The sequence below is a fragment of the Pipistrellus kuhlii genome, unplaced genomic scaffold (assembly GCF_014108245.1).
Source record: "Pipistrellus kuhlii isolate mPipKuh1 unplaced genomic scaffold, mPipKuh1.p scaffold_m20_p_11, whole genome shotgun sequence".
In the NCBI taxonomy this organism is placed as follows: Eukaryota; Metazoa; Chordata; class Mammalia; order Chiroptera; family Vespertilionidae; genus Pipistrellus; species Pipistrellus kuhlii.
The window spans coordinates 30,757,492-30,783,197 of record NW_023425416.1 but is presented as its reverse complement, the minus strand read 5'-3'; the positions used below and the strand labels follow the sequence as shown (position 1 = coordinate 30,783,197).

General features: G+C 43.3%; 1 protein-coding gene across 1 annotated transcript in view; it reads left to right on the top strand.

Annotated features, from left to right (window-relative positions):
- The window catches only part of LOC118715360 (collagen alpha-4(VI) chain), a 94,413-nt gene that overhangs the window by 11,296 nt on the left and 57,411 nt on the right, over positions 1 to 25,706 (top strand). The window contains exons 2-10 of the mRNA XM_036431515.2: positions 784 to 871; positions 2,277 to 2,888; positions 5,747 to 6,334; positions 7,348 to 7,953; positions 10,147 to 10,773; positions 13,676 to 14,221; positions 14,849 to 15,403; positions 22,569 to 22,894; positions 24,178 to 24,256. Of these exons, the coding sequence (XP_036287408.1) occupies positions 796 to 871; positions 2,277 to 2,888; positions 5,747 to 6,334; positions 7,348 to 7,953; positions 10,147 to 10,773; positions 13,676 to 14,221; positions 14,849 to 15,403; positions 22,569 to 22,894; positions 24,178 to 24,256 (4,015 nt within the window). The 5' untranslated portion in view covers positions 784 to 795. The remainder of the gene's footprint in view (positions 1 to 783; positions 872 to 2,276; positions 2,889 to 5,746; positions 6,335 to 7,347; positions 7,954 to 10,146; positions 10,774 to 13,675; positions 14,222 to 14,848; positions 15,404 to 22,568; positions 22,895 to 24,177; positions 24,257 to 25,706) is intronic.

Genomic DNA, 25,706 nt, shown 5'->3' with positions numbered 1-25,706 from the left:
ATCCCTTGTGGCAGTCAGACATCCCTCTCACAATCTGGGACTGCTGGCTTCTAACTGCTCACCTGCCTGCTGGCCTGATCACCCTTAACTGCCCCCCTCTGCCATCTAGGTCGCCCCCAACTGCCCCCCTGCTGATCTGGTCATCCTACACTGCCTGCTGTTCATTCATTTGGTTGTCCCTCACTAACCCCCCTGCCAGGCTGGTCGCTCCATGTAGCCTGTGTTCAGTTGTCTGTCTGGTGGTTTTGGTAGTGATGGCCTTGACTTTTTATATATTAGGATGTTTTTGCTTTACATTCTTTCATCCGTCCTGCAGCCCCCTCCCTTCTGACAGCTGTCAGTCTGTTTCATGTATCTATTCCTCTGACCTATTTTGTTCATTGGTTTATTTTGTTCATTAGAGTCCACATATAAGTGAGATTGTATGGTATTTATCTTTCTCTGACTCGCTTATTTCACTTAGCATAATAATCTCCAGGTCCATCCATGCTGTTGCAAAAGGTAGGTAAGATTTCCTTTTTCTTTATGGCTTTTTTTTTTTTTTTTTTTTTTTTGGTATTTCCTTTCTTAGTATTCCACTGTGTAAATGTCTTTCTTTATTTTTATAAAGCTTTCATCTAAGGAAAGACAGTTAGGCTTTTAAAAAATATCAACTTAAAAAACTCAAAAAAAAAAGAAAAAAAGAAAATCAACTTTATTGACATATAATTAACATACAATATGATGCATCCATTTTAAGTGCACAATGACAATATTAATTATGAGGTTTCTTTTCCTCTCTAGGACATATCTAGAATGGAGACTTGGAAGACATTTTGGGTGATCATCTTTCTTGCATCTAGCTTTGGCTTCATCAACTCACAGAGAATTGGTAATACATCAGATTCTTAAACCAAAATGATGACCTTGCCAGGAACCCAGTGGTAGTGACAATCTTAAGAAAAAATATTTCAGGACCTTCTTAATAAATAAAAGGGAATTGGATTTTTAAAAAGAACTTAGAATCTGGAAGCTTTTAATGAGCTCCTTCAGAGCTTAATTTCAAATGACAAAAAAGAAAGATATTAAAAAATATTATACTTTTGAATGAATTACGAGGCTCTAAAAGGCTTTTGTAAACGTGAGCCTAGTCTAGTGATTCTGTATTTTGCTTTGTCTCCTTTGGCAGAGCTATTCCCAGGACTAATTGTCATCACAAGATGGAGAACTTCACCAAATGCTAGTGACACCTCTGAAATTTTTGCAGTCATTTTAACAGATTGTTGGGACTTTTCAAGATGAAAGTCTCATCTAGAGAGGAATACTTGAGTGTCTGAAGCCCCGCTGAGATAATATTGAGTTTTAAATATTCATATATAATCACACTGACTGTTATTTGTTGGAAAAGGGACACAAGGCTCTCCAAATTTCCCCTTCAGCTCTGACTCCCCTCACCTGTGAACAGAGTCACAGTTTCTTTTATTTCCCTGTTTTCCTTTATTAAGTTTAAGGGATGAATGGAAGGCGATGGTTAAGGATCTAATTGTGGGGTCAAATGTCTGTAGAATGGAACAGAATGTGGCAGGTGAACAAGGGTCGATGATGGCCATGAGAAAGCAAAGATGATCATGTGCTTAGGCCGCATGTGCGTATTAGCTATCACCAAAGAGCTATGCAGGCCCACCCGTGGATTGTAAATTTGGGAGAGATGGATTTACAGCCAATAGCTGCCAATCCTCCTATCTAATAAAAGAGTAACATGCAGATTGACCATCACTTCAACACACAAGATGGCTGCTCCCATGTGGTCAAAGATCCTGCCCCCATGTGGACACAAATGGCCAGCACAAGATGGCCAGCAGGGGAGGGCAATTGGGAAGGACCAGGCCTGCAAGAGAGGGCAGTTGGGGGCAATCAAGCCTGAAGGGGAGGCAGTTAGGGATGACCAGGCTGGCAGAAGAGGGAAGTTGGGGGCAAACAGGCTGGCAGGGGAGCAGTTAGACATCAATCTGGCTGGCAGGGTAGTGGTTAGGGGATGATCAGGCTGGCAGGCAGAATCAGTTAGGGGCAATCAGGAAGGCAGGCAGTCGAGCAGTTGGGAGCCAGCAGTCCTGGATTGTGAGAGGGATGTTCGACTGCCCTAAATGGGCAGTCGGACATCCCTCGAGGTGTCCCAGATTGGAGAGGGTGCAGGCTGGGCTAAGGGACACCCCCCCCCTCCCCCCCCATGCACGAATTTTATGCACCAGGCCTCTAATTTTGTAATGTTTTTATCTCAACTTGACTCTCTTCCCCAGTCTGCAGCCAGGCCTCTGTGGGGGATGTCGTGTTTCTCGTGGACACAAGCATCGACCCCCAGTATGCCCGCCAAGTGCGGAACTTCTTGTACTCCACGGTGAATGGCCTCAACGTCAGCAGAGAGACCATCCGCGTGGCGCTGGCCCAGTACGGCGATGCGCCCCATGCCGAGTTCCAGCTTTCCACCTACCCCAGCAAAACCGACGTGCTGAGGCACATCCAGAGGTTTCAGTTAAAGCCCGGGGGCCCTGGGGGCACCAGGATGGGCCTGGCGCTGCAGTTCCTCCTGGATCACCTCTTCCAGGAGGCAGCAGGGAGCCGGGCGGGCCAGGGGGTGCCGCAGGTGGCCGTGCTGCTCAGCAGCCGCCCCTCTGAGGACCCTGTGCGGGAGCCCGTGGCGGCCTTGAGGCGGGCAGGCATCCTGCTCTATGCCGTTGGCAGCAGAGGTGCCCTGAGGGCTGAGCTCATGGAGATCGCCAGCAGTCCCCCGGAGAAGTTTGCCTCTTTCATTCCCAACTTCTCTGCCCTGGGCAGACTCACCCCTAAGCTGCGGAAGGATCTCTGTGACACTCTGGTCAAGGCAGCTCAACCTGTCGACCACGTCTCTCCAGGTACTAAGGCCTTTCCCTTCTTAGTCCTGATCGAGAAGCCACAGAACTCAAGGCTTCATCTTTTACTCATCCCGTGCACTGCCCTTACTTTCCATAGTTGTGCATATTTGATTTTTAATATTAAAAATTTGCTAAGCCATCTGTACTCTAGGCTCTTCTACAATCATGGACATAAACTTATCAACTCTCTCTCTCTCTCTCTCTCTCTCTCTCTCTCTCTCTCTCTCTCTCTCTCTCTCTCTCTCTCTCTTTTAATTCTGTGGGCTTTATGGTTCTATATAGACATGTAATAAAAGTCCATTTTTAAAAATAAATCTTTATTTTTCAGATTATTAGAGGTGTTCCTCTCTTCTCCACCCCCTCATAGCTCCCTTCCACCTGATTCCCCACCCCACCCCATGCCCTTTACACCCACCACTGTAAGTCCATTTTTGATTAAAGAAATATTTGTTCCTGTGGTATTATTATTCCTAGATTAATTTTCCCACAGTGCCTGGATGGGGGGCAAAGAAGGGAGAGGGGCATAGACTCCCTCTCTCCAAAAGGAGGATGGCTTATTTTACTGCCAGGAAGCTGGCTTATTTTGCAGTGAGTGTGTTGTAATGTTCTGGTTAAGAGGACACATTTAGGGGAAAGAAAAATCTGGGTTCAAATCCCGATTCTCCACTTTCTGAATGTGTCATCTTGAACATGTTACTCTATTTCTCTGAATCTATAAATTTTCTTTCTAGGATGATAGTATCTGCCTCAGAGAGTTGTTGAAATAATTAAAGTTATGCAGGTAAAGGGCTTATCATAGTGCTTAGCCCATCATAGATGCCCATACGCATTTCAGTCATTACCTGTGGTGAGACACTTGTCATCATCTTTGAACTTCTATTGGTGCTGATGGGGCATTAACTGGTGAACATTCTTTATAAATTAATTGCTAAACTCTATAAGAAAGCACCGACTTCGAACAGAGAAAGAGAAGATCACTTGTGGGTTCCATCAAAACCCACAATAGGATAGAGCCTTCATTACTTATTCTTTTTTGTGATATTTTTAGATAAGGGTGGGTGAATTGGAAGGAGTGCTAAAACGTTTGAACCATTTGATGCCACAGGTGGGTGGAAATAATATTGCTCTTGGACAGCTAAGTTGTGTGTCTTACTTTTGCATAGGACTTCCAGGCGCACAAAGAGGTTCTACACACATAATAATAACTAGTTTGCTTGGAACTAGGTAGTTTTCTTTCTTTCTTTAAAAAAAAAAATATATATATATATATTGTTGATTTTCCACAGAGAGGAAGGGAGAGGGATAGAGTTAGAAACACTGATGAGAGAGAAACATCGACCAGCTGCCTCCTACACACCCCCTACTAGGGATGTGCCCACAACCAAGGTACATGCCCTTGACTGGAATCGAACCTGAGACCTTTCAGTGTGCAGACCAACGCTCTATCCACTGAGCCAAACCGGTTTCAGAGACTAGGTAGTTTTCAAAACTTGTTTGCATTGCCCATCGGACTGGTACATAGATACATAATGATTTTTTTGTTTTGTTAGATACACAGGGCAATTAGTATTTATTTTTACATAGTTACATAAGACAATCAGGATTATTTATTTGCATTTTTCATGTGAGGAAACTGAAGCCAAGGTTACATAACTGATGTCAGAGCTAGGACTTGATCTCAAGTCTTTCAGAGCAGATCCACTTCAATAGAAAGGGGTCTGAGATTGTGTTCATACGGAACAGAGCCTAAGGCAAGGACTTGGATAAACATTATTTGTCATGGAAAAGTTCCCAAAGCAGGTTGGTAAGGATGTAGGACAGAGAAGTAGAGGAAAGAAAGGACGGGATTGATCTGAGGTAGAAGTTCCACTGAGAGTAGTTTTAGCCTGATTCTACAAGGAGAACTCAGGATTGTCTTGACCCAAGGCAAGGAGCTAGACTTTGTAGGCAAAGTTGCTCCGGCACCTGAAAAGTCCTCTGAAGAACAGTGTATAGAAATAGTAAAAAGGGATCTGAAAGGACCAGGGCAGAACACTGATCTTATCTGCTGCAGTAGATTATCTTATTTCATCTTCAAAACAATCCCATGAGATTGTGAGGGCTGGAGGAAATAGTTCAGTGCTGTAGAGAGAGAATTGAGGGTCATAGAGGTGAGTGATAACACGCCACAGGGCTGCTAAGTGGTACAGTGACAATGAAATGAATCCTAGAACCTGGGATACATTCCAGCTTTCTGACCTGTTGGTGTCAGCAAATTCCTAGAAATGAAATTTGTTCCCACTGAGAGAGAACAGTCCCCTTCTCGGCATGCTGCTACATTTATAGAAGTATTTTTCTCTTAATGAGAGTTAAGGATTGTCCAAGTGGATTTCAAGGTTTGAGGTATCAGCTGAGCTTGCCAGAAGCCTCAAAAAATGACAGAGTGGCCGAGACCAGTTTGGCTCAGTGGATAGAGCGTCTGACTGCGGACTGAAAGGTCTCAGGTTTGATTCCTGTCAAGGGCATGTACCTTGGTTGTGGGCACATCCCCAGTAGGGGGTGTGCAAGAGGCAGCTGATTGATGTTTCTCTCTCATCGATATTTCTAACTCTCTATCCCTCTCTCTTCTTTGTAAAAAAAAAAAAAAAAATCAATAAAAATATATTTTTAAAAAGAGAAAATGACAGAGTGGAGTGAAGGTAAGGCTCAGGGGATGTTGTTGCTTTTCTGAGCACAGCATCATTTGGGGTGTCTGAGGACCACTGAGCATAGGTTGCTTGGCATTGCTCTCCCTTTCTGTATACCATTTGGCTCCATGGGTTCTAAGCATTTTGAGTGAAGGTCCACAGACCCTATTCCTTTTGTCCTCTCTGTTGCAGCTTGCAAAGAAGCGGTCCTGGCAGATATTGTCTTTCTAGTAGACAGCTCAACCAGCATCGGACCCCAGAACTTTCAGAAAGTGAAGAACTTCCTTCACTCTGTCGTCTTGGGACTTGACATCAGCAGTGACCAGGTCCGAGTGGGCCTCGCTCAGTATAACGACAACATCTACCCAGCCTTTCAGCTGAACCAGTACCCTCTGAAGAGTGTGGTCCTGGAGCATATCCAGAATCTGCCCTACCGTACAGGAGGTACCAACACAGGGGCCGCCCTGGAGTTTATCAGGACCAACTATCTGACTGAGGCAGCTGGCAGCCGGGCCAAGGACTCGGTTCCTCAGGTAGTTATCCTGGTGACAGACGGGGAGTCAAATGACGAAGTCCAGGAGGCAGCTGACAGGTTGAAAGAAGACGGCGTTGTAGTGTATGTGGTAGGCATCAACGTCCAGGATGTCCAGGAGTTGCAGAAAATGGCCAGTGAGCCATTTGAGAAGTTTCTCTTTAACACGGAAAACTTCAACATCCTGCAAGATGTCTCAGGAGGCATTCTTCAGTCACTGTGCTCAGCAGTGGAGGGTACAAAAAAAGGTAAGAAGCTGGGTCAAACCTCACGTTCCAATCAGGATGGCCTATGGACAATATGAGCCAGGATGCACTGAGCAGAGTGGGAGGTAGGAGAAGGAGCTGTCCGCCATCCCTGGAGAACCTGGGGACACTTCCTGAATGAAGGAACATCTGAGCTGGGAGTGAGGGATGAAGGAAGTTCTCATGTGTAGGAAAGAACACCCATGTTGATAACAGGACATAGCATGGATTTTGAAGTCCAGAGATATGTTTAAAATTATTTAAAAAATGTTTTCTTTTAAAATTGATGTTCAGAGAGAGAGAGGAAGGGAGAGAGAGAAAACAACAACAACAACAACAACAACAACAACACCACCACATTGATCGGCTGCTTCCTGCATGCTTCCCACTGGGATTCAAGCCCACAACCGCAATCTAGGCATGTGCCCTGACCCGGAATTAAACCAGGGACCTATTGGTGCATGGGTTGTTGCTCAACCATTTAGCCACACTGGCCAGGCCAAAAGACATGTGTTTCCCGCTCCCCCCCCCCCCCCGTTTGTTTGTTTTAATACTATCTTTGCTACTTTTTAGTTATGTGAGCATGGACAAGCAGTTACACTTCACATTAGTTTTCCTATCTGAACAATGAAGATAATAATACCTATCAGCAGGATGATTTTTGAGGATTGACGCAGATAGAGTACATAAAAATCTCTAGCACAAAGTAACTGCTCAGTATATGTTAACTTCCCTTGTCTCCTCCACTGGTGGAAAAAGAATAATTGACAGATACTTTAGTCTTATGGAGCAGACAACACAGGCAGCAGGAGTCTAAGAGGGAGAGAGCCTCGTGACAGTCTCATGTGGAGGAGGTGGAAGTACAATATGTACAGTGTTACATATATAGAGTACTTCTTCCTCTTATGTACTCCTCCCTCACAAAATCATCCTTGTATTCCATTTCCAGGATACCTTGATTTGATTGACTTTCTCTTCTGTGCCTTCCCCTCCCCCCCCCCTCTCTCCTTTTCCAGAATTCACCCAGACCTATGCAGATGTGGTCTTTCTTGCTGACACCTCACAGAACACATCACAGGCCAGTTTCGAGTGGATGCGAAATTTCATCTCCAAAGCGGTCAAGATGCTAGATGTTGGCAGGAACAAGTACCAGATTGGGCTGGCTCAGTATGGTGGTCAAGGTCACACGGAGTTTTTGCTCAATACCTACCAGAGCCAGGATGAGATGACTGCTCACATCCATAAGCACTTTGCTGTCCGGGGAGGCTCCCGGAGGACAGGCAAAGCTCTGCGATACCTTCACCAGACCTTCTTCCAGGAGGCGGCGGGAAGCCGGTTTCTCCAGGGCGTCCCCCAGTATGCAGTGGTCATTACCTCAGGCAAATCGGAGGATGAAGTGTGGGAGGCCGCACAGACATTGAGGGAGAAAGGTGTGAAGGTCATGACTGTGGGCGTACAGGACTTCAACAGAGGAGATCTGGAAGGGATGGAGACCCCACCCTTTGTCTATGAGATTCGAGGACAAGATGGAGTGAGACAGGCGATACAAGATGTGAATACGATGATCCAAGGGAGGGGGCAGCCTGGGCCCAGGATACAGGCCCAGGAGGACACTACAGTAGGTAAGGTTTGACCTTTAGGTAAGTGAGCTACGGGGAAGTCTCAGCATAACAGGAAAGTCTGGGGAAAGGGCAGAGAGGGGGGATACCCTGGATTCCTCAGCACTGGGCACTGGCACTGGTAGATGGGAAAGAGGAGAGAGCCTGGAGCTGCCTCAGGCACAAACCTTATTAGTTAACTATAGTCACAATGATGGATGCTACATAACAAGTCATCCCAAAAGGCAGAGATTGAAAAGCAGTATTTGTTTTCACAGATGTGCCAGGGATCAGATCTTCTTTGAGTTCAATTAAATGTCTTTGCTAATCTTGCCTTAGTTTATTCTCAGATTTGGGATTTGGCTGAGGGTTGGCTGGTCTCCATTTGACTCTGCTCCTTAGCTTTCTCCCTTCTTCCTCCCGCGATCATTAGGCTAGTCAAGGCCAGTGGTTGGCAAACTAATTAGTCAACAGAGCCAAATATCAACAGTACAACGATTGAAATTTCTTTTGAAAGCAGAAAACTGACTTCTGTGCATAGGCCACAAAGTTTCAATTGCACTATACATGTGCACCCACGTGTGGTATTTTGTGGAAAAGCCACGCTCTCAAGGAGCCAAAGAGCCACATGTGGCTCGCGAGCCACTGTTTGCCAACTGCTGTTCTAGGCATATTCTTCCCATGATAACTTTAAAGGTTTAAGAGAGAAAATGCAATTACGTAAGCACTTTTGAGACCTCTGCCTCATCATCTACTAACATTCCATTGGCCAAAACAAGTCACATGCCATGCCATTGTCCATTGATAGAAAACGTATATTTCCACCATGGAAGTGGGAATTAGGGAGTAAATATTTTTGTACTATAATATAATCCAGGTTACCATATACCTTTCCCAGGAGCATTCAGGCTTCTCATCAGAGATTAAATACAGTCCTTCCTTAGGCTGGCATTCAAAATGCTTAAGGGAGATGCTATAGGCATTTTGGGTGGGACAATTAATAATGTAGGACTGTCCTTTGCATTGCTAGAGGTTTTATTTAAAAAATATATATTTTTATTGATTCCAGGGAGAGTACATGAGAGGGAGAGATAGAAACATCAATGATGAGAAAGAATCATTGATTAGCTGCCTTCTGCATTCCCCACACTGAGGATTAAGCCTGCACTCAAGCATGTACCTGACTGGGAATTAAACCACCTGGTTCATAGGTTGCCGCATAACCATTGAGCCACACCGGCCAGGCTCGCTAGAGGTTTAACATCCCTGGTTCCTGCCAGTAGCACCCCTGAATCTTATGACAATCCCAAATACCACTATATATTTCTAAATGTTTCCTGGGAATGGGCACCACTGTTGGTTGAGAACCACTGAGTCTTTTTATTTATTTATTTTTATTTATCATTCTAATCACTAGCCAAGCTGAACTAACTACCATTTGCTGTATATGTCCCATGTTTTCTCACCTCTGTCTCTGCCCTGGATACACTGTTCCGTCAGCCTGGAATTCTTCATCCTTCCGTTCTTAAGTTACTTCTTTGTGGAGCACCCCCACAGCTAAAAGCTGGGTGTGACTTCTAGTGTATCCCCACAACCAGAAGCAATCAACCCCCACTTTCTCTGAATTATCATAGCTCTGCCTAGGTCTCTCAACACCTACAACTTGAAGGAATTTTATAGGCAGAAAAGACAAACATAAGTGAGACGAGAAGAGGAAAACCCAAATAGAGCTAATAAAGAACTGATAAGTTCCTATGGACAATATATGAAGTAGAAATAGAACATACTATTACAATTTTAATACTAAATATTACAGTATATAAAGATAAATATATAAGTATTATCCTATATAATAAAGAGATAATATACAAATGGTCATTATACCATGAAGTGTAATGATCAACTGTGTAACGACTGGATCATTCATCAGCAGGAGGGTGGGGCAGCGAGCTACAAGCAGGCAGCAGAGAACTACAGGAGGGGGCAGGGCAGCAAGCTATGGAAGGGGGCGCGGTGGGGAGGATGGAGGGAGCTACAAGAGGGCGGGGCAGTGGGCTGAGAGCTACTGGAGGGTGGCAAAGAGCTAGCTACTGGTGAGCTACTGGCACACAGATTCGTGGTATATAAAATATAGCATGACTTTTATATACAAAATGAATGTTGTCTTTCTTAATCTGTTCTGGTGCCTAAAGCCCTTCTTTTTGTTTTTGTTCATAGCATGTCCCACCGCCATCCCTGCTGACTTAGTATTCCTCATTGAGGAATTTAGTCGGGCTAGGCAATCGAATTTCCAACAAGTTGTCAATTTCTTGAAGACTACCGTCAGATCTCTAAGCATTCTTTACGATGTGAGGATTGGCTTGGTCTTTTACGGCGACAAGCCACGACTTGAGTTTTCACTGGATACATTTCAGACTCCAGCCAAAATCTTGGAGCATTTGGACAGATTAACTTACCGGGAACAGAGAGGAAGGACCAAGACTGGTGCTGCTTTGGATTTCCTAAGGAAGGAGGTTTTCATCCCCGAGAAGGGCAGCCGGTCCCAGCAAGGCGTGCAGCAGATAGCTGTGGTCCTCACGGAGGGCTTCTCCCAAGACAATGTGTCCAGACCAGCTTCTCTCCTGCGCAGGGCGGGGGTCACCCTCTATGCAGTGGGCACCCAGCTTGCCTCCATGAGCGAGGACCTGGAGAAGATAGCATCATATCCCCCTTGGAAGCACGTCATCCCCCTGGAATCCTTTTTGCAACTCTCCATTGTGGGAAGCAAGATTAAAAATAAACTCTGCCCTGAGACGGTGGGCAAAAGAGTTTCCATTACTGAAATGGGCTATGCTGAGCCAGAAGGTAGGAGGACCTTTTCCAAATTTATATATATATATAATCATTTTTACTCTGCTTGCTCTATGCATCCACTCATTTCCTCTCCTGTCCCTCACCCCAAACTCTCATCCCATTCAAGAAAAGATTTTGGAGTCAATTTATTAAAACACCGAAACACAAAACTTATAAAGTTAAAATGAGTTTATCTTGATTCTCAACAGTGCAGAAGAATGTGAAGTAAATAGTGAACACCCCTCCCTCTTTCTTTAAAAAAAAAAAAAAAAAAAAAATATATATATATATATATATATATATATATATTTGATTTTTTACAGAGAGGAAGAGAGGGGGATAGAGAGTTAGAAACATCAATGAGAGAGAAACATTGATCACCTGCCTCTTGCACACCTCCTACTGGGGATGTGCTCACAACCAAGGTACATGTTCTAATTTACCGGAATTGAACCTGGGACCCTTCAGTCAGCAGGCCGACGCTCTATCCACTGAGCTAAACAGGTTTCAGCAACTCCTCCCTCTTTCTATCTTACCCCTCATCCATTTTAACAGTTAGATGAAACTATATGTATATTTACAGTGGATTGACCAAATCTTAAGTCACATGCAGCAGGAAATTATTTCTAAAAGGATGCAGACATTTTTGAAATGTAAACTTTTAAGTTAAAAAAAATAAATGAAGATCCATTTCCCAATCTTTCATGTAGGGCCATCGCTTCTTTGAATATGAGCCCTGCTGATTGGAATTCTGAATGTTTTCTTCATCAATCACCCAATAGTGTATTTTCTATAGTTTCCATTTTCTTTAAAGTGGGGAAGATAACTGAGCTACTTTTGAAGCAATCTGAGCACAGAAATACTTATTGATTTTTATGATCTCAGAAATCCCATCTTTTATGGTGCTATCCAGTGTACCAACAGTTTCTCTGATAACAACTGGCCTTTATTGGCTTTCTAAGCAGGTAACCTGGTTTTCATAGTTGCAGTAAACCTTTTATTCATACTCATATCCTATTGATTTGCACAATATTTGATTTGTTGTGTAATTATAATAACAAAACTGCCATAAACAGGGTAGGGACAAACCCACATTGCTCTTAGTAGGCTTATTCTTCCACGAAGCAAAGCAGAACTGTGTGATGTTCAGCTGGGAGCTTCCAGGGGCAAGGCACTCAGAGCATTGTGGGACTATTGCTCATGTGTTACAGAGGGAAGGAGCATGTCAATGATCTTGGGTGCCACGTAAGAGGAGGTTAGTTAGGAGACCTCCTATTGTATACGCAATTAAAAAGAAAACAACCACCAGAGAAAACATAGCAGTAAAGTATGTGTACCTGGGAGACAAATTGCCTGAATTAATAAAAAAATATTTTTAAAATTGATTTCAGAGAGGAAGGGAAAGGGAGAGAGAGATAGAAACATCAATGATGAGAGAGAACGATTGATCTGCTGCCCCCTGCAGGCCCTTCACTGGGGGACCGAGCCCGAAACTGGGGCATGTATCCTGATGGGGAATCGAACTGTGACCTCCTGGTTCACGGGTTGAATCTCAACCCCTGAGCAACACTGGATAGGCAAGTTGGCCTGAATTTTAAATCCCAAATTTGCCACTTACTGGCTGTTATAAATATCTTTGTGTCTGTCTGGCTACTTATCTATTTTTTTGTCAACCCATGGTCGTATTTCAGAATTATGGAAAGAAGAGGACAACTTGAAATGTAGATAATTAACTTAAAAATCTTTGGGCCATTGCCGCAGGGGACTGCTGTAGAGATGCCCTTCCTGCCCAGTGGCCCTTTTCTCAGACTCAGCTACTATCTACCCATCACCAGTGGGTGCTGGGTTCCAACAGAGTCCAAGTGTCTGCATTCTTTTTTCATAATTTTTCTTTTCATTCTCAAACATTTGACAAACATGGTAGGGGCAGATCCCTCCTCTCCGCACCCTTTTAAGACACACCCCCTCTCAATGCCTTTCCCTCTAGGGATGCCCAGATAAATTTGAAGTTCATTCAGATAAGTAATAATTTTTTTTAAAAAAAGTATAAGTATGTCTCATATTGGCTGGACCAGGGTCCTCCTGATTGAAGGCATGAGCAACAGAACCCAACGCATGCCTCAGACCACTTTTCTTTCAGCTAGAACACATGAAAAGGCTATTGATTCTTCCCTGGGTCAAGGGAATCAAGACATTAATAACACAAAGCGGGGTCACCCTTACTGAAAGGAGTGAGGAGAAAGTTACATCTCACCCTTTATGAGGCATCTGTGAGGGGACAGAAATAAAACCCTGGGTGATCTATAACCATGGCTTTTTCCATACTCAGCTCAACTATGTTTCCATAACCTTATTCAATCCTCCCAATAAATTCACCGAGTAGGTGTTAAGATTCTTGTTCCACCTCTTCGATAGGGAATTGACATGCAAAGTGGTAAATCTCCTAGTAAGCGGTGGAGACAGGATCTACACCAGAAAGTTTTAAATTCCTTGAAAGGAATTACATTACATGAAATTCCAGAAAGGATCCAGATATTTAAAAAGTGTGACCTGCATGGGAAGCAGGAATATTGAATAACTGAGACAATTCACAGCTTTAAATATGCTCTGATAATTTACTTCTAACCTATTCTCAACTTCCCAATTTGAGAAATGTCAAGTAATGTTTACTTCATGCTCAAGTGGGGTTCACCAGAAACAGACTCTGGGGAAAGGACCGGGTTGCAAGTGGCTTATCCTGGAGGCACACCAATAGGGGAGTGGGGATGAGAGAGGAAGTGGGGGGGGGGGGCAGCCAATCCCGGCTGAGTTAGCGAGCAGGTTACAGCTGCAGGCAGCTGGGGCTCAGTTCTGCTGGGGATGACATGCCATCTCACCCCTGTTCTAATGGTAGCTGCTGTTTCTTTTTGCCTAGGCTGTGTGCACGTCCAGAAGGCAGATATTTACTTCCTTATCGATGGGTCTGGCAGCATCACTCCAGATGATTTTCTTGACATGAAGGTGTTCATGAATGAAGTGATAAAGATGTTCCATATTGGGCCCGACAGAGTACAGTTTGGAGTCGTTCAGTACTCAGATGGAATTAATAGTCAGTTTATCCTCAGCCAGTATCCCAGTGTGGCCGGACTGAAGGCAGCCATCGGTGACATCCGGCAGAGCGGGGGCGGCACCATGACGGGTCAGGCCTTGAGGGTCATGGCTCAGGTCTTTGCAGGCACGGCTCGTCGCGACGTGCCTTGGTATCTCATAGTCATCACGGATGGTCAGTCTGCGGACCCAGTGGCTGAGGCGGCAGAGGCGCTGAGGAGAGACAAGGTCAACATTTATGCCATTGGGGTCCGAGATGCTAACACCACTGAGCTTAAGGAGATCGCAAAAGACAAGATGTTTTTCGTGCATGAGTTTGATTCACTGAAGGCCATCCAACAAGAAGTAGTACAAGACATCTGCTCCTCAGAGAGTAAGACTTTTTTCTTTAGTCTCTCTCTCTCTAAATAGATGTGTCTAGTCCAAGAGCAAACTCATTAGTCAACAGAGACAAATATCAACAGTACAATGATTGAAATTTATTTTGAGAGCCAAATTTTTTAAACTTCTTCTAATGCCACATCTTCAAAATAGAATCGCTCAGGCCATGGTATTTTGTGGAAGAGCCACACTCAAAGGGCCAAAGAACCACATGTGGCTCACAAGCTGTATTTTGCCGACCACGGGTCTAGTCTATGTGAGTAGGCTTCATTCTTAAAGTGTGGATTCACTGGCCCATAAGTGAGTATTGGACACCGAGTGACCGTGACCTAGAATGAACCAAGCCGGTCAAATTTTATATCTTTATCATACAGCTGTGTCCATTTTAATACTGGTCTGTGCTAGACCATAGAAAATTTATTTAATTGGCTTCCTCTTCTAACCCCTTTAAAATATTTTAATGTTTCATAGATAATTTATTTCATTGACTTCTTCTTTCACTCCCTTTAGAAATATTTTTATGTTGTACATGTACCACCTCAGACTGTCTCTGAGGACTTGTGATTAATGGGTTCCAGTCTCTGAGTGAATGTTCTGTTCTGCTCCTTTCTCCCGGCAGCCTGTAAGAGTAAGAAAGCTGACATCATCTTCCTGATAGATGGCTCTGAATCCATCTCCCCAAAAGACTTTGAAAAGATGAAGGGGTTCATGAAGAGGATGGTGAATCTGTCTAATATCAGCGCTGACGAAATTCAGATCGGTCTTTTGCAGTTCAGCTCAATCCCCAAAGAAGAATTCTGGCTCAACCAGTACTCCTCGAAGGCGGACATTGACAGAGCCATCTCAGGTGTTCAGCAGATGAAAGATGGCACCCGCACTGGCAAGGCCTTGAATTTCACGCTGATTTTTTTTGACAGCTCGAGAGGAGGGAGACCTGGCGTTCATCAGTATTTAATTGTGATCACCGATGGGGTCTCCCAGGACAATGTCACCATCCCAGCCAAGGCCCTCAGGGACAAAAACATAATTATTTTTGCCATCGGAGTTGGGGAAGCCAAGCCCTCTCAGCTTTTGGAGATGACTAATGACCCTGGCAAAGTGTACCATGAAGAAAATTTTGAGTCCCTGCAGAATCTGGAGAAGGAAATTTTTTATAAAGTCTGCATTCCAGAAGGTGAGTGACAGAGGGTTCGTTATTTTGATCTACGAGCCCGTCATTGGTGTCGCAGACCCTGTTGGCTCTCTTAATAAAGTAAAAACGGATCCTTCCAGCTGAAGGAGGGAGGGAAGATCAGCCTGTGGGGAGGACAAGTGGACCAAACTCCTAACGCTGTGGTTCACCTTCCTCTGGGGATTTTTATTTTTTATTTTTTTTAAATCATTCCCTGGCTGTCTGCACTCTGGTCTCTAAAGGCCTGAACTTTCTCAGAACTGTCTCTCTAGAATAGGGGTGTCAAACTCAATCAGAGAAGGGGCCAAAATCTAAAATCCAGCCTAAATCGCGGGCCGAATGGTTTACTGAACAGTCATAAACTGTCATTGTGATGTAAACGCAGCAGAGTGCAGTGATGACAGCGCGGTGCGGGCCACATTGCAAGGCCTGGCGGGACAGATTTGGCCCGCGGGCCTTGTGTTTGACACATGTGCTCTAGAACGTCCTCACACCTCTTCCCCTTGTTCCTTGTAGATAGATGGAGCACATACACATAGCTTACTGAAGATCTGAGCATATTGAAAGGGAAATAGAAGCAGAGAATACTACCAGTTAGATCAGTGGTCGGCAAACTGTGACTCACGAGCCACATGCGGCTTTTTGGCCCCTTGAGTGTGGCTTTTCCACAAAATACCATGGCCTGGGCGAGTCAATTTTGAAGAAGTGGCATTAGAAGAAGTTTAAGCTGAAAAAAAAATTGGCTCTCAAAAGAAATTTCCATCGTGGTACTGTTGATATTTGGCTCTGTTGACTAATGAGTTTGCCGACCACTGGGTTAGATAGTAGTTCATATGAAATAGAGCACACTCTTTTCTATGTGGCTCTGTACAGAGGTCTCTCTACTTTGTTGCTAATCTGCTTCCATGGGGTTGAGGTCATTCTCAATCCCATTTTATCTCCTCAAGCTTTTTTCAAAACAGCAAGGTCCAGAGACAAGGTTTCTGCTCCCCAACAGTCTGAGTCTGTCCTTCTGATCTTATCTCAAGACTTGGCTTTTAGTGGGTGACTGACCCAGAGAATGTCTTCATGGATGACTGTACCTCCTCCTCACAGGGAGTGAGAGTCTACAGCAAACCACAGTATAATCAGGAGAACTAACCTATAGATGGTGCTTTATTTTTTGTGTCAGTCGCTGTTCCAAGGGCTTCCATATATTAAAACATGAAATGTTCACATATCGCTGTTGAATAGATACTTATTTTACAGATGAGGAAACCAAGACACAGAAAAATCAGGTTATTTGGCCCAAGTAAATGGCAAAGCTGAGATTTGAACTTGAGGAAGTGTGTTTCTAGAGTTTGTGTACTAAATACTGTTCTGTATTGCCTTTTGGTATATGTAGAAGAGTAGAGCATAACATGGCCTCTCAAACTTGAACATGCATTTGAATCATCTGGAGATCTTATTAAAATGCAGATTATGATTCAGTAGTTTTGGATGAGATTCTGTATTACTAACAAGCTCCCAGGTGGTGCTGAGCCTGCTGGTTCTCAAATCATACTTTGAGCAGGCGGCTAGTATCATGGGCATAATGAAGCATAGTATAATATAGAAGAGCATTATGTAGTATGATATACAGGCATGTGTCACTTAACGAGGATACCTTTTTAAAAAATCATTTTATATTTTTCAAATATAGTTGACATACATTATTATATTAGTTTCAGTTGTACACCCCCATGATTAGACATTACATAACTTACTAAGTGGCCATCCTGATAAATCTCCTACCCATCCAACACCATACATAGTTATTAGAACATTATTGACTGTATTCCCTATGCTGTGCTTTCCATCCCCATGATTATTCTGTAACTACCAATGTGTACAACAAGGATAGCTTCTGAGAAAAGCATCCTTAGGTGATTTCATGGTTCTGTGGACATCATCAAATGCAAGTATACTAGATAGTATATCTTACTATTGTAGGTACTATACTTACTAATTGTAGGTTCTATGCTTTTATAGGACTGGTAGCACAGTAGGTTTGTTTACAGTTATCACCACAAACAAGTGAGTAATGGTAGCCCAAGCTCTGACTGTTGGCTTTTCTTTTTGTAATGCAAGTGCCTGATTTAAGCTTCCAATGCCAAGGCATCCATTTCAAAGAGGCATTTGCTTCAAAGAAGGCTATCTGGAATGAACACATTGCCTGCCCTCTCGAGATAAAGAACCATTCCCCCCACCTCTCAACCGAGGCTACTTTGTTTTAGAGATCTTGGTTGACTTTTATAACTGACTATTTAAGCTACTTGTTTTTTCTTTTCTTGTGCTTTAAATTCACACTCTTATTTTTTTAAAAAAAATATTTTTTATTGATTTCAGAGAGGAAGAGAGAGAGAGAAACATCAATGGTGAGAGAGAATCATTGATTGGCTGCCTCCTGTATACCCCACGCTGGGGACCGAACCATGACCTCATTCATAGGTTGATGTTCAACTACTGAGCCAAGCCTGCCAGGTGGGATGTCAGTTTTTAAAAGTAACTGTCCTACAAATTAAAGATGACACCACACTTATATGTTAATTTAAAACATGAGGGCAGCCTGGCCAGTGTTGCTCAGTTCCCAGTGTGGGGCATGCAGGAGGCAGCCAATCAAGGAATCTCTCTCATCATTGATGTTTTTCTCTTTCTCCCTCTCCCTTCCTCTCTGAAATCAATATAAATTCATTTTAAAAAATAAAAATAAATTAACCTATAAAGAGTGAGCTGCAAAACCTTAGCCCCTCCTTCTTCACCCTTGACACCAATAAAAGCATAACCCCAGACTTCTGCATTCTCTCTCTTTTTCCCTCTCTACTTGTGATCTTGCTGTGTTTCCCCTGGCAGGCCTTGTACATCCAAGGGCCTCTAAGTAATAAACTCTTCTTTTCTTTAAAGTCTCCCAATAGTTATTGCTTAAGGGAAGCTTGCTGAAGAGTAATAAGAACCAAAGTGTTGGCCCAGTTGTAAAATTGGTTTAGAAACAGGAGATGTCTGTGGGAAGATGATTGAGGTCCAGGTGAATATACCCCAGGAATTTCTAGCGATTGCATTACTATCCATCGACTGAGACCAGCACCAAACAGTAATACATTACACTATGACCTTATCATGGCTGCAACATCACTATGCAATAGGAATTTTCAGCTCCGTTATAATCCTCTGGGACCACAGATATATATGTGGTCTGTCACTGACTAAAACGTCATTATGAGGGTCATGATAGTGCTGCTGGCAGACATTGCAAGGAAAGTATTCCACAGACACACACACAGGAGGTTGTGACATGGTAAGATGTATTCGGGTGGAAATAGAAGGCAGCCCCTGGGTTTCCAGTGTCTCATCTCCTCCATCACATTATGAAAAAAGTCCAATCTTGTCTTCATGAGGCCAAAACAATGGACTGTGTGGTTTGCGTAAGTGGCTGGTAGACCCACTCGATTGCTACCAAGACAATACTTGAATAAACAGGGCAAGTTGTGTGTGTGTGTGTGTGTGTGTGTAAAATTGGGAGGAAAAAAGAGAAGGAGGTAGGTGGGGAGGGAGAAGGAGAGGGAGAAGAAGAGGGAAAGGGAGAGGGAGAGAGAGAAGGGATTTGTTAGCTAGGATTATATTATTTTGGGTTTGGGAAGGATCAGGAGCTCCTTTCAAACTAGCCAATCAATTTCCCAAGCTTTCATGGGTTTCTAATGGGTCCACTTCCTAACCAACCTATTCTTTTCCCAGTCTAGACTGATAGGCCTCTGTGATCGCCATCTTAGCTCCTATTGCATGTGCCTCATAGAAGCAACTACTCCTGGCCATATTGACCTCTTTTGTGCATGTGATTATCCCCTTCGGCTCTTCCCCCATCCCCTATCCCCTGCAACAATCAGACAATCTGGTACCAGAGGGCAGGCCTCTCCCTGCTTGGGGAAAGGGAGGGGTGTTAATCCCCTTGATGGGCCAATGCTGCTGTCCCCTGGAGTGTAAAGCTGTAGCTTTCTGGTTAAATAGGCTTATGCTTTCTGGTTGACTATACTTAACTATTATAGAGGCCTGTTGCATGAAGATTCATGCAAGAATAGGCATTCCTACCTCTGGCTGCCGGCACAGGTTTTCCTCTGGCACCCTGGACCCAGGCCTTTGCTTCAGCCTGCTTTCTGCCTTTGCTCCAGCCTGAGTCTTCAATCTGGTTGGAGTTTTCAGTGTTCGCTCAGGCTGGAGCTTCAGTATTTGCTCCTGTAGCTCCCTCCACACCCCACCTACCCCCTCATAGCAGGCGTCCTGCCCTGCCCATGTATGCAAATTAACCCACCATCTTTGTTGGGTTAATTTGTATACTCACTCCTGATTGGCTGGTGGCGTTGTGGAAGTAGGTCAATTTGCATATTTCTCTTTTATTAATGTAGATAATGTTTAATTCTATTTGCTCCCCTCCTATATTAATATCTTGCTACCTACTCTTAACAATAATAGTATACACAGAATAGCATAGAATGTCATCTAATGGAATAATATGGCATAATAATATATAGTATAGTATGGTGAAGTATAGTATAGTATGGAATCACATAGGAGAATATATAATGGAACCCATAAGTCCAATATTGCTACATCAACCCTATGTGAAACATATGTTATTGTTCTGATACCCAGTTTCCAGAATCATCATGAGAAAAACAAGAGAAGTTAAGAAATAGATGGGAAATAATGGAGGCAGGATTTGACTTCCCAACAGTTAATGTCAAAAGCTAGAGCCAATTTTCTAGAGTATTAAATTAATATTTTTTTATTGTCTAAAGAATATCACTACTTTGCAGTATCTTTGGTGAACTCAGAAATCATTGAAAAGAGTGCATGTGTAACATGTTTTAAGTAAGCATGGATTATGGGATGTCCTGCATTAAGCAGTTCAGATTCTTCAAAAATTAAAGTCCTATTTTTTGTGTTTATGTGCACCTGGGTATTATCTGGGAGAGGAAAATAGATATAGGACTCCATCTTCTCTTTTCAATTCATTTTGTACAATGCAGTAAATTAGGATTTATATTTATCTTCAACTTTGTCTTTTGACTATTTTTGGGTAAAATTAGCAGGATATTTTAATAATGGCTAGAATCTAATTAATTCTAGAATTCTAGAATCATAACACTGAATCATAAAAGACCTTAAAGGTTATTTGGCAAGGTTAATACCCTTTCCATTAATAGGGAAAGAAAATACTCCTTGCATTACAGAATCAAGTCAGCTGAAAATGTCCCTACAGGAAATGTAAATTAGAAATATTGGAATAATATACCATACCACAAAAAAGAACTTCCTTTTTTCAGAAATCAGAATTGATATAGAAATAGGATTCACATCTGTGAAACTCCTTTTGGTGAATTTCAATTAGAGATTTAAAAATCAAAACAAGTCCTGGATGGGTGGCTCAGTTGGTTGGGATGCTGTTTCATACAGCATTGTGGGTTTAATTCTCACATATCTAAGTTGTGAGTTCAATCCCTGTCCAGGCATTTTTGGGAGGCAACCAATTAATGTTTCTCTCTCTCTTATATTGGTGTGTGTCTTTCTCTCTCTCTTTTCTCCTCCTCCTCCTCCTCTTTCTCCTCCACCTTCTCTTCCTTCTTTTCCTTCCTCATTCCCTTCCATTATCTCTAAAATCAATTAACATGCCCTTACTGAGGATTTAAAATCAATAAAAACAAAACCAAGATTTTTATCTATTTATTAAATATATATTTTATTGGTTTTTTACAGAGAGGAAAGGAGAGGGATAGAAAGCTAGAAATTTCCATTAGAGAGAAACACTCCCTCCCCTCCCCTCCTCCCCCCCTGCCACTGGGGATGTGCCTCAACCAAGGTACATGCCCTTGACCAGAATCGAACCTGGGACCTTTCAATCTGTAGGCTGACGCTCTATCCACTGAGCCAAACCGGCCTCAGCAAAACCAAGATGTTTTATATGAAAGGAAAGGAGGAAGACATTTTCTATCTTGGTAACTCCAGAAACAGATTTGGTTAGCTAGCTGGGAGTATGGCTCACCCCTGGATCTTAGATCCCTGAGAAACTTGAAACCACTGTTTATAACCCTTTTCACTAGATGGATCCAATATTTATTTTCCTCATAATTGTGTCCTCCCCTCCCCAAAAGTGAAGTTTTGTTTTCACTGATTCTGAGCCAAATACTCCAATGTGTGCTGGCCTGAGGAGGAAATGTCCACATGTCCTGGTTTGCCCTGGACAGTCCCAAGTTATGTTTGTTGTCCAGAAGTAATTAATAATAGTGGGCCTAGTTATGGCCAATAAGTTACATTTTAAGTAATTTATTCACATTCTAATCCAGATACATCTGTGACCATCAACTTTTATCTCTTCCGTAGAATTTTGTGTGTGGTTTTGTTTACCAGTGAGTGGGTGGGTATAGACTGAAAGGTCAATAGACCTCCACATTATCACTATACCCTTCCAGGCGTGCTTAAAAGTTTTCAGGCAAAAGTAATGGAAAATTGGGGAAGATTGTCAGTTCTGATCTTTTCTAAGATGCTCCCCCAAAACAAGGTCTATGCATGGGTGGTGAATGAAGAAGAAAACTTCCAGGGGAAAAGGAAATAGTACAGCTTATGCTGAAAGAGACTCAAGGCTCATTTATATTTTCTTCTTCACTCACTTGTCAAATATTTAATGAGCATCTATCTGTATTAGGTCCTGGGAAAGTAAGATGACCTAGTCCTACTCTCAAGGAATCCTTGTTTGGTGGTAGAGAAGATGAAGTAAAGTAAACCATAGGCATTTGATAATTCACCTTGAGGAGCTGGGGACATGAGTGAGAAAGAGCTTTAGGGAAGAGGCTACTTAAACTGCTATTTGAAAGATATGTATGAGTTAACCAGACTGGGGTTGAGGGGATGGGAAAGAAAATTTCAGGTAGAGGGAGTAGGATTTGCAGAGGCATAGAGGTACCAAACAGTATATGTTGTATCTGCTAGCTTTTGCCGTGTAACAAACCATTCCCTAAATTAAACAATAACAATTATTTAACTTATACTCCTATGGGTAGTCTGGGGTTCTTTTTTCAGGGCAGTTTTGGTTGATATCTGGGCCTGGTATGCAACTATAGGTGACTAATTTGATTTTTTCCCCCCTCCTCCATCTTCAAAGGATGCAACCTAGATTTGTCTGTAGCAATTGATATCTCCACTCCCACAAGGCAACATCAGAAGAAGCTTCAAGGGTTACTGCCAGTGCTGATGCAACAGTTGGCCTTGCTTCCTAACATCAGCTGTAGTTCGATCAACACAATGTTCCGCTACTTGGTTCCTGGCTCAAATGGCCAGCTTACCTTCGACTCAGGCTTTGAGAAGTATAGTGATGAAATTGTTCAGAAGTTCTTGGTTCATCAGGCTTCCGAGAGCAACCGCATGGATGTGGATTTTTTGCAGACCCTGGGAGATAATGCTATCCACCTGTCTTTGGCTAAAGTGAAGGTAATAAACGCTGAAAACTCATGTTATGGAACTATCAGGCAGGGTCAGGAGGATAAGGCTTTTGTGACTGAGGCCAAGTAAACTGTTCTTCACTGGAGATCCTACATAAAGGAAAACCATAGTCCTACCCAGTAAAGATCAACAGAAATGTACTTTCATTCAGCCAACAAATGTTTACCAAGCCCAAGAGGCTCGATGTTGAATAATGCCAGCAGGGATGAAAGGAAGATGCCACAGTTTAGTGATCCAGATTCTTCCAAGGAATGATCCATTCCAAAGACGATTAGCTCCTATGGTCACTGATGGCCATGAAGAGTAGGGCCCATTAGTTTTTCAGTCAGCACCTGGAGCTGTCTGTGGTGATAGCTGTTGACTCTCAAGTGCAGCCCACCTCATCCCTTCTTAGTGTCCCCAAACTTTACACACACAAAGGTCCACAGAGATAGCGAGATCTCATGTGACATTTATTAAGAAACGACATCTCCAATGGGGGAAAAAGGAAACTTATGTATACTTTAAACAACAAAGAATTAAAAGAAATGACATCCCCAAGTTTTAAAAGTTACATTTATTTGCCCTGACTGGTGTGGCTCAGTGGTAGAGCATTGGCCCCCACACCAAAGGGTTTTAGGTTTGATTCCTGGTCAAGGGCAGATACCTGGGTTGCAGTTTGTCCTGGGCCTAGTTAGGGTGTGTGTGGGAGGCAACCAATCAATGTTTTTCTCCCCCCCCCCCCACTTCCTTTCACTCTCTTTAAAAATCAATGGAAAAAATATCCTCAGGTCAGGATTGGAAAACCCCCAAACATTGATTTTTTCCCCCTTCAGTCATGCATGCGATGAATTTATTTCTTGACTAGTATAATTTACTTTTTAAAATAAAAATTTTCTGTGAGTAAAGGCAACACATTTTAAAACGTAGAAAATGCAATAATACTTTTGGTAAAGATGAGTATTATAAGATAATTTTTGGAAGGTATTTTTAAGTGAAACATGTTAAGCTGGTCCAAATTATTATTATTATTTTTTTTTTTGGGGGGAGGATAGGAACCTAGGGGAGGAGGGAAGTTGAAGTAAAAATGAATGTGTAATAAAATGAATAATGAATAGGTAAAGGGGAAGAGGGTGAAAGGCTGGCTACAACCAGGAAAGCTAAACTTATCCTTGCATTTAAAAAAATGTGCAACTTATAGCATCCATCTTCTCCATTCCCTCCCCACTTCCCTTTCTCCTTTCCCTCCCAACTTCTCCCATTCTGCCCTAACCCCTGCCCCCAAACCACAGGTCCTCTTAGTGTTTACCGATGGACTGGATGATGACTTAGAGAGACTGAAGAAAACATCTGAGCTTCTCCGAGGCAAAGGTAAGCAATGGGGTTGCCCTGCATGGACCTCATTCCTCTCACAGGGGCTGAGATACCCGATTTCCAGATGGCACTGGTCTCTATTAAGCCTATAGACTTAACCCAGGTGATAGGAGCTCAGTGCCCACCAGGCTGATACCCAGGCTCCCTCTTGGTATGAATCAGGGGCTGATCAGGGCTGAGAGACCCTGTGGCCCACATCCCTGACACTGACCCAGGGCCTCTCTTAGCCAGGACTGACTGGTTCTGAGCATGGTATCTGCTTTAGAGGGTGGGGAGAGGGGTGAAGGTGCAACTCCTATCCCAGGGTGAGTGGGTATCAATAGCTCCTTCAGGCTACATAGGGGTTTATATGTCTCTTTTCCCTGAATTCTGGAATCAGCTTAAAACTGGGCCTCGCTCTTTCCACTGCCCTTCTTCCCTTGTTTGCTGCCTTATTCCTTCTCCATCTTCAAGGATGGCTCCTGGTTTATGTGGCATCTTTGTGAAATTGGAAAAAGAAGCCCAGTGCCCTGGATGGGTGCAATCCTGTGCCTGGGCTCCTGGCTGGGGGAGTGGTACGCTGGCTGCATTTCAGCGCCCGCCAGCTCCCTCCGCTGGGTGTCCTTGGGCAGTGCCTCCTGTACAGCTGTGCCTGGCTGCTCTGGCCATCCCCAGCCTGTGCTCCGTAAAGGCTCCGAAGCCAGCTCAGGGTGAACAGCCAGCAGCATGCCTTGTTCAAGTTCCCCTCCTCCTTCTCCCTCCTAGGTAGAGTGTGTTCATCATGTTCTGGGGATGACGTTTTCCCTGGGTTAACAACGCGTTGGAATATATATTTTTTTAATGATAATTTGCTCCCAGCTAAATTTACTGGAAGTGTAAATTGATCCAACGTTTCTGGCAGAGATTTGGGAGTCTGTGACACAAGACTGCAAACGTGGTCTATGTGCTGAAGCAGCAATTCCACTTCCAGGAATGTGTTTTCAGGAATGGTGAAGAATATGTGTGATAGCTTTTAAACACAACATTGTTAAGCAGCTATTTATTTATTTTATTTATTTTAACAATAGCCAAAAGCTGATGTGTGTGTGTGAATTTACTGTTCAAAATATGAACAGTAATATTTGGTCTGAAATTCTAGAAACAGTGATTTCTAGCCACATTTGAAGTTTCCTCGTTCATGTGTTCTCTGCTATGTGGACAAATCCAGATGACCTGTCAGGAACTGATTTAGTAGAATAAGCTAGGTTCTGCTGCAATACCTAGCAACCTCCAGATCACAGTGGCTTTCTGTAGCAAGAACGTATTCATTTGATGCCCGCTTACTCATAGACTACTGGAGGCCCGGTGCATGAAATTGGTACACGAGGGGTGGGGCAGAGGTGAGGGGGAAGTTTGGGTGTCCCTCAACCCAGCCTGTGCCCCCTCACAGTCCTGGAGCTCTCAGAGGATGTCAGACTGCCGGCTTGTA